Source organism: Canis lupus, chromosome 12, assembly GCF_011100685.1.
Source record: "Canis lupus familiaris isolate Mischka breed German Shepherd chromosome 12, alternate assembly UU_Cfam_GSD_1.0, whole genome shotgun sequence".
Classification (NCBI taxonomy): Eukaryota; Metazoa; Chordata; class Mammalia; order Carnivora; family Canidae; genus Canis; species Canis lupus.
In genome coordinates, this window is record NC_049233.1 from 2209525 (window position 1) to 2223292 (window position 13768).

General features: G+C 38.0%; 1 protein-coding gene across 10 annotated transcripts; it reads right to left on the reverse strand.

Moving 5' to 3' along the window:
• Positions 1-424: 424 nt before the first annotated feature.
• Positions 425-9948, reverse strand: LOC481728 (butyrophilin-like protein 1). Of its 10 annotated transcripts, none has more exons than XM_038553682.1 (10): positions 9740-9948; positions 9022-9106; positions 6261-6611; positions 5382-5663; positions 5040-5240; positions 4427-4447; positions 4312-4338; positions 4102-4128; positions 2169-2336; positions 425-1460 (listed from the first exon to the last, which is right to left on the reverse strand). In XM_038553682.1, exons 2-10 carry the CDS (start codon positions 9101-9103, stop codon positions 931-933), a joined length of 1689 nt encoding a protein of 562 aa, XP_038409610.1. In that variant the 5' UTR covers positions 9104-9106; positions 9740-9948; the 3' UTR covers positions 425-930. The 10 variants fall into 10 exon arrangements, with proteins under 10 accessions (XP_038409610.1, XP_038409607.1, XP_038409608.1 ...); XM_038553679.1 differs by having other exon boundaries at positions 9659-9948; XM_038553680.1 differs by having other exon boundaries at positions 9022-9103; positions 9573-9948.
• Between the last annotated feature and the right edge of the window lie 3820 nt (positions 9949-13768).

The following is a 13768-nucleotide window of genomic DNA, read 5'->3' on the forward strand; positions in this document are numbered from 1 at the left end:
CAATATATTCTCTCCTCTTTGGTTTTCCTAGACCTCTACCATGTTGACGTCATCATATTTGTTAGAACTGGTTTGTGCTTAGATATTTGTCTTTTTCTTTCCTCAAATTATCCTTGTATTTAAGATATAGCTTAGCATGTATCAAATTATAACTTTTCTCCAACATTTGAAAATAGCACTATTTTGTCGCTTTTATTTAGCATTGCTATGGAGAAATGGGAGGAGGTTTTTCTAATTTTTACTCCTTTGAATACTGCTTTAACAGTGCTACTCAAAGTGTTGTTCACAGACCAGTGAGCTATATTAACTATTTCTTACCAGTTCTTTATGAGACAAATACAGAAATAGAATATTACAGATGTTTTAGAACAAATCAACAGAGAAATTTTAAATATATTGAATCTAACAATAAACTAATTACAACTTGTAATTGTATGCATGTTTTTTATTAACTTCATATTTCTAGTAATTTATTTTAGAAAATTATCAGTCTTTGGGGATCCCTGGGTGGCTCCGCGGTTTAGCGCCTGCCTTCAGCCCAGGACGTGATCCTGGGGTCACTGGATCAAGTCCCACATTGGGCTCCCTGCGTGGAGCCTGCTTCTCCCTCTGCCTGTGTCTCTGCCCCTCTCTGTGTCTCTCATGAATAAATAAAATCTTAAAAAAAAAAAAGAAAATTATCAGTCTGTGATATATTAAATATAAAGCAAGAAAGAGCACTTATAACAATAGCAACTACAGCATAAAAATTCTTCTCTGCAATTAAGAAATACTGCTTAATATAATCAGGAACTGTGTTCCTGAGGACTTATGGAGCCTCAACCCGAGAGGCCTCATAATCAGTGAGGCTGAGGTCACGGATTAGAACTGGCATGCTAGGGTTTACAGAGAATGGGCTATTGTCTTCACAGTATAGATTCTTCCTGTAAGTCACTTAATATTGCAGAGATGGGAATGCTCCATGCATTTAAGATTGAAGTAAGGATAGACTGACCCAGAGAAGTTTGTCTGGGTGAAGGAAAAGATGTGGGTGCCCTCAGTCATGTCATAGAAAGAAATGTCATTGTCTTCATAATCCAAAAAAATCACAATCTTTTGTGGACACTTTCCTATCTGGAGACAGTCATCCTGGGAAATGTTTGGGGGGCAACAGGTGAGAGTCCGGTATTCACTTCCTTTCTTCTCTAAGACTCTGAATTTCTTGTTTTGTAGATCTGTGGATAGCTCACTCTTGTCTGTGAGTTTCTCATAAACACCGAGAGTCCACTCATCAATGTCTTTAATATTTACTTCCCAGTAGTGTTTTCCTGAAGTGAAGTCTTCCTGATTAAGTGTGATAAGGTTGCAGTCTCCTTGCTTATCACTAAGAGACAGATCCTGTGTTTCCACTCTAAAGTTCTCATTTCTCTCTGAGTCAGAATTATTCTGATGAAAGATTTCCATGTTCACAGTCACATTGGCTGGGAAGAAAGAAAAGGGAAAGGAAGGGTCAATATTATATATTATATAATATATATGTTATATATATATATTTCAGAAAGCTGTTGTGCTGGTGAAACCTTAAAGAAATTAATCAAGTAGTGAAAGAACCCCTGTCCTCTGAATGTGTGTGTACTGGGAAAGGTGGAGCTGTGGAGTGCTCTCACCATGGGTTCAATGCTACTTAGCTCATTTTATCTTACCTATGCTATTATCAGTGTCTTGGCAGAGTATCAGAGTGAGTTGGGACTTGCAGTGTTTACTTGAGAATAGTGTTCTTCCCAACTTCTCTACAAATTCCAACTATGTTCTTCAATTAGTAATAGGCTCCATGTCAGCTGGCCTCTTTTAAAAGAGCAGCTGTGTTACTCATCATTTTGAGCACTTTTTACACAGTTGGAGATCTCCTCAACTGAGGGGCTATAATTTCTGTTCAGAACCAAGTGCCCCGACCACCACAGGTGAAAAAGCATGGCCAATATGTGAAAGTGGAAATATAACCAGAGTAGCTAATCCTAGCAGCAATTTTCAGTTGAGGCCAACAAATAATGATCTTCATGTTCTTTCCTTTCTTTGCCTCTGTCTTTTTAACTAGGAGATAATGTTGAGAGGGAAAAATGGGATAACAGAAGGCAGGTTAGAAAGGGGTCAAAAGGATAAAAAAAAAAAAAAAAAAAAGAGCTACTCACCACACTGGAAGTGTTTCTTCCTCCAGTCTGAAAAAGAGCAATTCAAATTGAACCTGTGATGGAAGCATGCCCACAGAATGAAAAGGAGGGACACACTTCCTTTCCTATCTCTTCTCAGCTCTCTTTTCCTCCTCCTTTGAGCCCTTTGAACTCTGCAGTGTCCAGAAACTACAAGACAAAGGGTGTACTTCCTGCATGTGTCTCAATTAGAAATGATCCCCTCATTGGGCGGATGCTGGAGGAGTAAGTCTGGAGAACATCTAGAACAGGGTCTAGTGTTCTAGGCACCTATGCTTTTAATACTTTTGTGGCACTCCTCATTGAGGATGAAAGCTATACGATGTCCTTTCATTTTATTTTATTATTTTATTTTATTTCAGGGTTTTCCCAGCCAGTGACCACCTCAGAGAGTAGAGTTTAAGCTTATAACCAGGGCTTTTAAATGTTCCTTTTTTATTTTAATGCTTGTAATCATGTTTTTAATATTTTTCTCCAGAAATTTCTTCATGAGGAATAGAACTACATCTGCTTCTGCCTGGACCCACTTCTCTTATGACAGAACTTGTGACTTTATTTAAAGACTGGATATTCTCTTAGTGTCTTGGGGCAATAGGCAGTAAGAATTTATCCATAGGGATGTCTGGGTGGCTCAGTGGTTGAGTGTCTGCCTTTGGCTCAGGGCGTGATTCTAGAATTCTAGAATGGAGTCCCACATCGGGCTCCCTGTAGGAAGCCTACTTCTCCCTCTGCCTATGTCTCTGCCTCTCTCTGGGTCTCTTATAAATAAATAAATAAATAAATAAATAAATAAATAAAACTTAAAAAAAAGAATTTATCCATAATTCTTGATGGTCTTTCACTGAGATGCTTCTTCAAAGAAGGGTAGCCCTCTATACATAGAATTGATGAATATATAAGGAGGCTGAGATCAGGAAAGCAAAAAATGATTAAATTCTTCAGCTGTGATGGAGCTAAAACTAAAATCTGTATGTCCTCATCCTTACTATACTTTGTTCTCTCCTCTAGAATCATGGGAACATTTTTAAACACCTTCTGAAAGAAAACTATTAGTAGAAATTGCATACTGACTTTAACCCTTGGGAGGGGCACCTTGACCTATTTTATCAAAGTACTTATCACACTGTGAGCAGTTGGCTGGTTCTTACCTTACTTCTTCCAATGGATCTTAATTTCTACACAGTCAGAGATTATGGTTTATGCCATCAACATCTAGAACAATAGTGAGCTTATAAAAATTTCACAACTATATATTTAAGGAAAGACCTAGTATGCTTTTGAGGTCTAACTCTGTATTGCACATGCACACACACTGTCTTAAACACACACAGTACATGGACCAGAGATTAGAATATATAAAATAGCCAATTCCCTCTATCATCAGACAAATATATCTTCACAATGGTAGTAAAATATTTAGAAAGATTGTTTTTCAAACTTTTTCAAATATAAACCTTGTTCCTGTATATTGAACTTTCCTTTCCTTATTTCAAATAGGTAAAATAAATAAAATAATAATTAATATATTTTCCCAAATAGAAAATATAATATATTATCTGCTTTTTAAAACTTTATTGAGAGTATAGCAATGCTGATATAATATAGAGTATTCTTTAGTCTTCTTAAATCTCATCAAAATCACTCTGAGTTCATTCTTCCCTTCTCCATAGTGGATGGGTTAACAATTGATGTTGAGTCATACTCAATAATATAGAATTTATAAGTCAACAGTTATTTCTCCTTTAACCATAGCTGTAAAAAACAACTGAATATATGAGCTTCCAAATACAAAATACTATAGATTGATACCAAATAAATCTTTACAACTTGCAAGTAGATGTGTGTATGTGTGCTTATATCTCTACTTATTGCACTCAGAATATCAGAGACACATAGCAAGATCTAAGTTACTTACCAGGATACAGCAGGGCCTTCTTCCAATCTAAAACATAACAAATCCAGTTCAGACAAGGCAAGACATCCAGAGCCTCACATTCTCCTCCCTCCCCCTTATTTTTTTTCACTAGTCACTCTTAAATCTTTCAGTCTTTCCCTTTGAGGAGAGGGAGCTAAGAAAGTGTTAGACATCAAAACTTTGAGTGGTGAGGAAAACCCAGTCTCTTACCTTCAAGGTATAGTGCCTTTCGCTGTTCTGAAAGAAAGAACATTCAGTGAGTCCTAGAACAGATGTAGAAAGGGGAGAAAATTCTACACAGGGCATGAGAGGAAGTAAGACTCACCAAGCTCTGCCTTGAGTTTCTCTGAAAGAAGAGATAAAAAATCCATCAAATTGGGTTTTGGCTTCTCTTGAGTTCATGGAGTAGCTGAATGAATTCAATGTGGCCCTTCCTCAGAGGTCCCATAGTTAAGTAGGTAAGAACAATTAGCAAACACACATTCAGAATCTAAAATGACAAGTGCTAGGAAAAGTTACATGGGAAACGTCATAAGTTCATTGAGGAAGGAGTGCCCATGCTTCAATGGGAATTTAAGATTTCTTAGGTGTTTAAGAAGCTTATTCTTGAAGGAAGAATAGGAGGAGAAGACAGGGGAAGACATTTCTACAAGGAGACATAACAGCACAGTTTGGGTACAGACGCATGAAGGCCATGGTGTGGTTTGAAGAGCCCCACCTTAGAGGCCTGATAGCCACTGCCCACAACTATCCAAGCTTCTCACATGGTTTCCTCCTTTTCATAGGGCTCCAGCTTTATGGAATTTGAATTTATGAAACAAGGGTATTCCATGTTTCCCTTAGGGTCCTTTGGCAACCTTTTATTTCCTCGCCTGCCTTATACAACCTGTACCCCCAGCTTTTCCATGAACCCTATTTGCTCTGCTTCCTTGATTTACCTGTGGCCTTCTGTGCCATTTCCTTTTCATTTTTCATCTGATCTCTTTCATTAAGTTCTCTCTTCTTTTTCTTTACTTCCTTTTCTTTGGCTTGATGTTCTCTCCAGCCAGTGTAGCTGATTCCAATGAGGAGGAGCATCAGCACAGGGACTGTCCCAGCCAGAGCTGCTTTCCATGGGTCCATCTTGGGGAAGAAAGGCTCTGACACAGGCATGTGAAGACACAGTGAGGACTAGCCTGGAGACCATCCTGCCCTTTCCCCAAAGCTTCTTGAGCCCTCTTTCCCTCTTCCCTGCCCTCATCACACTCCCAACTCTGCTTTGGGGTTTGTGCCTCATTCACCTGGGAGGAAGATGCATGATACTTTCTCTTGTCCGGAGAGGGGATTCTGGATGGAACAGGTCACATTGCCCAGAGAGCTGTCCATGACCACAAGAGATGCTTCCACATGGAAGAGCCCATCTTCATCTTGGGTCTGAGACTCAGAGAGGGACTGTAGATTCACTCCCAACATGTCATTCCACTGTACCTTGGGTTTTGGAAACCAGCCATCTGAAGAGCATAGCACTCGGATCCCACCATCCTCAGGTCCCATCATGTGAACATGAGGCACAGAGCCCAACCCTGAGGAGATAAGGCATGTGTTTAAGGCCTGTGGTCCTTGGGGCTTAGGAGTCCCTGAGGCTGAAGGTTGAAGTGCCCTCACTATACTGATAAGTAAACTGAAGCTCAGAGGTCAATAAACCTCTCACAGTAAATGTTAGGACAACCTGTGATTCAATTTTGAAATCTTGAAAAGTTGATGTCTTTGCACTAAGACTAAGAGAGCTTGGGGTCATTTCAAGGAGAGGAAAAAAACAGGTACAATTAAAGTTAGAAAAAGAAGCTTAATTCTATAAATTGTTTTTCTCTACTGATTGGGTGAAAACTAATGTCTGAGGGTGTCAGTACCTGTCTGAATTAATACTAGTCAATTAATTTTCTGGGGTCTTTTAGGATACCAAAACATATTCAGAAATATTGCCTTATTTGGTGTTTAAAGTGAATAGAATATATAGTCTTATCCTCACTGCACAGCTTAGAAAATTGGTATTCTGCAAGGTAAATTAATGTAAGAATATAAGGATGATCATAAGAAATGCCAAGGTAGGAATCCAGACATCCTCATTTTTCTTTTTGCTTTATACCTTGATATACATATTCTATGCCAAGTTAACATACCTATGACATGCAGCTCCACAATAGCCTCTTGGGAGCTCTGACCATCCTTAAAATGACACTGGTACTGGCCATGATCAGAGGCACGAACATGTTGGATCAGCAGGGCCACACCTCCTCTGTTGATGGAGTCCCTCACCAACTCTGTCCTGCCATGGTACTCCAGCATTTGCTCCCCACCTTGTTCCTGTCCATTCTGGTACACAAACACAGCTGGAGAGAATTGGGTTCGGTACCACCGAATGTGCATGTCAGCTGCACTCTGCTCTGGGGACAGCTGGCAGGGCAGAGTGGCATTTGCCCCTAGCAGAACCATGATGGGCTCAACGGGTCCCTTCACAGAAAACCCAGACACTGCATGAAAATCAAAGACAGATTGGGGAAATGAGTGAGGGGGATAAGACAAAAACACCCATCTTAATTTCTTTCTTATTTGCATTGTTTCCCAAAAAAGTTATATATATATATCCTAACTTTATATATATATAACCTAACTTCTTTAACTATATTCTCCAGAAGTAACAACTACTGATAGTTTGGCATTTGAAAGGACAATTTTTCCATGCATTTACAGATAGTATTTGTATGTAAATTATGTAAAACCTATATGAAAGAGATTTACTTAGAATTAAATGTGGCAAAGTAGTTCATTAAGCAATTATCCCTTCTTTTGGTAGGAGAGGAGTAGAAGGTACTTCTCTCCACACCCATCTCTTTCTCTCCCAAGAGAAATGCTGCAAGCTGAAAATGAAGACTTTGCTTAATTATGGAATAAGCTCCTTTGTCAAGTCACTTAAGGCATCTGCTTGAAAATTACTTTATTTAAAAAAAAAGATTTTTATTTACTTATTTGAGAGAGAGAACACAAGTAGGGTGGAGGGTCAGAGGGAGAGGGAGAAGAAGACTCCCTCTCTGAACAGGGAACCTGATGATGTGGGGCTCCATCCCAGAACCCTGGAATAATGACCTGAGCCAAAGGCAGACACTCAATGGACGGAGACTCCCAGCTGCCCCTGAAAATTACTTTAGTACAGAAATCAATCATAACTAAAAGGTGACTGATGTCCCCTGGGCAAAACTTGTACTGGCAAAGGCCAAAGATGTGGCTTTTTTCTATGGTTAAAGCTTAAAGGCCCACAAATATGGTGACTCTGGAGTGGGAAGAATTCAGAAAGGCATGGCTATGAGGGGACCCAGGAGTGTTGGACCAATGGCAAGGCCACATGAGCTCAAAGGAAAAATCCCATGGTCAATCTGTCTTAGAGAGGGTGGACTAGGCTAGGCAAGGAGCATGACATTGGCCATCAGGCTGGATGAAGGCCATGGTCTCCCTTCTCTCCCATTCCTGTGTAAAACCCAGAGTACTCAACAGATATGTGTTCTTAGTTAACACAGAGCTACTGGCTGTACATGTTGTATGAGTCATTTAATTTAGGGAAAGATATTTGACATTACTCATAGCCACAATGTAGTGTAAAAGTGATTTTATTTCTCTTAAATGGAATCATTACATACCAGTTTCTGTAATAAGGAACATCTAATCATTTTAGTACAGATAGGTTAGCTCTACCTATTGTTTTTGACACAGCATATAGCATCATGTTTAAGCTTTTCCTGTATCAGTGTAAATATTTATGTTGCTTCCAATTTATTATTACTATAAACAGTCCCACAATAAACATTTAATACATATGTACATATACACATGGGAGAACCTTTTTTTTTTTTAAGATTTTATTTATTTATTCATGAGAGACACAGAGAGAGAGAGAGAGACAGAGACAGAGACAGAGGTGGAGGGAGAAGCAGGCTCCATGCAGGGAGCCGGACGTGGGACTCAATCCTGAGTCTCCAGGATCACGCCCTGGACTGAAGGCGGCGCTAAACCTCTGAGCCACCTGGGCTGCTCCAAGGAGAACCTTTTATTTAAAAAAAAAAATTAAAAAAAAAATTAAAAAAAAAATAAAAAAAAAATAAAAAAAAATTTTTTTATTATTTATGATAGTCACAGAGAGAGAGAGAGAGAGAGAGGCAGAGACACAGGCAGAGGGAGAAGCAGGCTCCATGCACCGGGAGCCCGACGTGGGATTCGATCCCAGGTCAGGGATCCCCAAGGAGAACCTTTTTTATGATAAATTGTTGTAGAATTACTGAGTCAACATGTATGGATATCAAACATTTTAATACTCCCTGCTAACTGACATCAGATTAAAGAGATTTTAATTAAAAAATCTCATTACTGTAATCTCATGGTTGATTTCTCTCCAAACTAGAGTCTGAAAACTTTATCCTGAGGGTCCTTTCTATTTTATGAAAGAAGGACTCAAATCCCAGAGGAAAACAAAAATTATTTTTCAAAGATCATAACCAGATAGAGCCCAGGGTTTCCAAATTCTTTGTGCTCAGACTTGGGTTTTCCTCGCAGTGGGGAATGTTATAAAGTATATTTAACTGATAATATTACATTGAAATTAAGCAGGTTTAAATTACCCGAAATCAATAAATAAAGATTTAAATAAACATTATAGCTATGAGTTTTATAAGATCTACCCAGAGTAATAAGGGGTGTTGATATAAAGACCACTCCCATTCTTACCCAGAACCTTCCAGTCTTCGGTTAGCACTAACACAGTCACAGTTTTCTCCAATATAAGGGCCTTGGAGAGGAGGTACATGACAACTGATACATGATCTAAGTTTTGTCATCATCTAAGAAGAATCAGTAAAAACAAGCCAATAAAAAAAAAGGAGAGAGAACACTCACCTGCTGAGTACCATGTAGACACCTCAAGAAGGAGGAGAGGGAGGAGGAAGCCAGCAGGAGAATAACCAGGAGAACCCACCATCTTCTTCAGAGCAGAAAGTGAAAGGACAAAATGTTTACTCTGACAAGGAAGTACTGTGTAAGACAAGGTGGTGAGAAAGCCACAAGAGTGAAAACTTTCAAGAAAAAAAAAAATCCCCTGTTCAAAAATTTACTTTTATACACAGTTTTGGCCTGTTCTTCACAGACCACTACCAACTTCAACCTCTCCCAATGCATTTTCTTTTCTTCTTTCTGAAAACCAACTATTTCCCCAACAGATATAGAAAACTATAAACCATTCTCTTGTGACCCACGGGCTCTCTTGAAATTGAAAAGCTCGAGTTCATTTTGAGAAATAAAGGCAGACACAAAATTAATCCACTCCTATTAGCCAATCTAACTTCCTCTTTCTTGCATTCATTCGTTGATTGATTCATACATTCACATATTTATTTTGACCACAAACACTCTTGTGGCTTAACTCCAGAAAGAGAAGGGAGTTTTCTTACCATGTGACCAGGATCCCAAGCCTTTTTGTTTTTACGGCCTTCATCTCCCTCAGACACATCTCCACATCACCACACATTTCTCTCACCATTCAGATTGAGCCAAGAGACTTCCTGGAAGTTTCTGATCTCCTCAGACTACAAGGTCCAGCTCCAGACACAATTGGTACCTGGTTGCTCTTGTGGTCAGCATCCAAAGATATGGCTGGAAGGGTTGGGAATAGTAGGTTTCTAACCCATTCTTAGACTGGAAAAATATCCTTAGGAAGGGGGTTACAGGCACTGACATGTGAATGCCTCTCCTAGAATGGATCCAGTGAAAAAGTCACAACCTGTCTGCAGTTCTTGCAGCTACTTTGAAAGTGGAGGTAAGAAAGGTCATCCTAGGGGACTTTGGACTGGTGGGGCTATAGAACAATAGTGTGCCTTGGTTAAAAAAAAAAAAAGCTCAGTGTAGCTTCCTCCTCCTACCTGCAAAGGGCTGAAATCACATTATTCAGGAAGAGAGAATCCTCTTCCTGTGTGATATTCAAGGATGTTGGTCATCCCAATGTTGAACTCACAAAGTTAACCGATTGAGGGAACAAGAGTAAGAGATATAGGCTTCTTCCTACCATACCCTAACTGGCACTGAAAGCTGTGCAGGGAAAAATAAGAGTTGGAAAATAAAGGACTTTGTGCTCTGTAAAGCTTAGGGCTGTATTTCCAAATCTTTAGGGCTCCCCAAAGTAAAATGGGAATAATAACACGATTATATGATCTTAGACATAGAATGTGCTCAAAAGGCATTTCTTACTACTTCAATTCTTTCCACATCCAAGTCATGTTTTTTCATGTCACACAAGGCTTACAGATAATTAAGGACACAAATAGCTGTTGCATAGATATTAGTATGAAAGCCACTAACAGAAAGATGAATGGATAAAGAAGATGTGGTCTATGTATACAATGGAATATTACTCAGCCATTAGAAACGACAAATACCCACCATTTGCTTCAACGTGGATGGAACTGGAGAGTATTATGCTGAGTGAAATAAGTCAGTCGGAGAAGGACAAACATTATATGGTCTCATTCATTTGGTGAATATAAAAAATAGTGAAAGAGAATAAAGGGGAAAGGAGAAAAAATGAGTGGGAAATATAAGAAAGGGAGACAGAACATGAGAGACTCCTAACTGGGAAATGAACAAGGGGTTGTGGAAAGGGAGGTGGGCAGGGGTGGGGGTGACTGGGTGATGGGCACTGAGGGGGGCACTTGATGGGATGAGCACTGGGTGTTATGCTATATGTTGGCAAATTGAATTCCAATTTAAAAACATATGTAAAAAAAAAAGGAAAAGAAAAAAAATAAAAAGAAAAATTCAAAAAAAGAAAGAAAGAAAGCCACTAGCAATCTGGCCAAAGGAATACCAAGATCTTAAATAAATATTCTCTAGAAACAGTGAGGTACATCTGACCTTTTAGAAATCAAATTTATGGAGATATAATTTGCATACAGTGGAATGCATGGTTATGAAATGTACATTTCAATGAAGTTTACAAATGTTTACACTCATGTAACTACCACTTCCCTCAAAATATGGAACATGTCCGGGCATCTGGGTGGTTCAGTGGCTGAGCGTCTGCTTTTGGCTCAGGTTATGATCCTGAGGTCCTGGGATCCTGTCCCACTTCAGGCTCCCTACAGGGGGCCTGCTTCTCCCTCTGCCTGTGTCTCTGCCTCTCTCTCTGTGTCTCCCATGAATAAATAACTAAAAACTTAAATATATATATATGGAATATGTCTGTCTCTTGCAAATTTCCCTCATCTCCTTTGTCTGTCAATTCATTCCAGGAAAAACAAACAGTACTCTGATATAAATCATGATAGTTTAACCTTGCCTATTCTAAAACTTCAAAAAACAACAACAAAAAAGAAATTATACAGTATGTCTACTTCTATGTTTGGCTTTTTTGGAAAAACAATGTTTTTTGAGATTCAACCATGTTATGTTTATCAATACATGTAAAAGTTTTTTTATTGCTGTATAATATGGCATTTTTTGACTATAGAACAATATATTCTTCTGCAGTTGTTTTCACATACTCACGCCCTCCTGGCCCAATCAGCCCTCCCCACTGAGGCCTCTGTTTCACTTGGCCTCTGACATCCACTTTAGGTCTGAAGTATTTGGGAATGGGAAGAGAACACTGAATGAGAAATATAAGGATTAAAGTTACTACTTGCTTCTTGTTTACTTTGAAATTTGTGAATATGCATGTGGGTATATTCTATTCCAAAATGTAAATAGTTTAATATGCATTTCCAGTAAAGCTAGAAATATAAATGTGAAAAATTCATATAAAAATCTTAGATAGTTTTCCAAATGATAGAGAATTATTTGAGGAAAGTCCGTTAATTTGTGGAGAATACTTTAATGGAATTACATCATGTCTATAAGAATGCTCACACGTTTAAGGAGGATGAGGAGAGGAAGGGAAAAAGCACTACAAGATATTATTGATTTCAAAAAGCAGTTTGATTAAAAAAAATTTTTTTGTTTCAATATTACTCTTTATTGTTTTTTTCCCTCTCTAGATCCCAGCCCAGGATCACATGTTTCATCTAGTCATTATTGTCTCTCTTGATACAGCAACGGATTTCTAAGTTTTAGTTGTCATTAGTGGCATTGACAATTTTGAAGAATAAAGGGCAGCTACTTTTAGAATATTCATCACTTTGGATTTGTCTGATACTGTCAAAAAGCAGTTTTAAAATGGCATGAACAGTATAATCTTATTTGTGTAAGAAATACGAAAGGATAGACATCAAAATCACAAAAAAATGATATGGTGTGATATGACTTTTTTCTGAGTGATATGATGTTTCTGTTGTTTTTGCTTATGTCAAAAATTTAGATTTTTCTCATGAAAAAGTAAAGACTAATATGTATATGAAGATTTTTTAAAATACAAATGTAAAACACAATAGGAAGGATTCATTTGCAGAAAATGCAGGACTAAAGAAATAATTTGTATTCTTGGGAGTGGATAACTGACTTAAAATAGAAACCAACTAGCACAGTCAGATATTAGAGTAGACACATCTAAAGGTCAAAATATTGGGGTAAGAGCACTGAGTGTTGCATGAAAGTGTTGAATCACTAAATCATACACCTGAAACTCATATTACATTACATGTTAACTAAGTGGGATTTAAATTAAAACTTAAAAAATATATATTTTTGGGGCTAGAAAAATGGAGTTACTGGATTCTTCAAGAATATGATACTTTAAATCAAAAAGATAATATCTAAGAAGCATAAGTTCAAATAAGCACATCAGATCCAGAACTTCAACATTCATCTAATAGGTAGGTTTTCTAAACTGGGAAGCATATTAGGAGCAGAATCAGAAGAAAGGGCACTTTATAAAGAGTTCAATTATTGGAAGAAAAAAATGCAATTTATATGTGAATTTTTTTAAAGTTTTAGAACTACAAACAAACAAAAGCCTCAAAGCTTCTACAGTCCGAAATACCTGTTATGTACAAAAGAAAAAAGAATCAGCTTCCGTTGTACATTTGTCACGTTGAATTCTTTGCTAGAAAACAAATGTAGTCTTTACATTTCCTAGTAGAAATTAGAATGATCTAAGCAACAAAATGAACATCTAAATGTAGGGGCATAGGAAAGAAGTTTTTGAACAGGCAAAGAATTAGAAGTTTCTGCCTCAAAACTTTTCGTATCTAAAGAGTAAGTGTTGCAGGTTTTGAATGCAGGGCTTGGAGCAGGGAGAAGGTTTTGGAGCTACATCCCAAATTCCATTTATTCCACTTTGGGTGGCCACTGTTATTTGAGTTGGAGTAAGGTGGAAGGATAGATTTGGTAGATATTGTCTACCAAAATTAGTTACCTAGGAATGGAGAAGGCACATGCTGACTATATCTGTTTTCCTTTTTCTGGTAGCCTTTCTCAATAGAGTAGATCCCTCCAAGGGAGATTATGTGGCTTTTCTTGTGGTAGTGATTTACTTCATGAATTTAAATTCAAGTATCATTCATATGCATGTCAAATCCCTGACTGTTTAGAAAATGTGAATCCAAATCTCTATTGAGATTAAATACTTAAGCAAGTTGCAAAAAGAATCCTCGAAATAAGAAGATAATTTTGGTATTTATTTATAAAAGAACACCTGGGAAAGATCTGGCACTCCCAA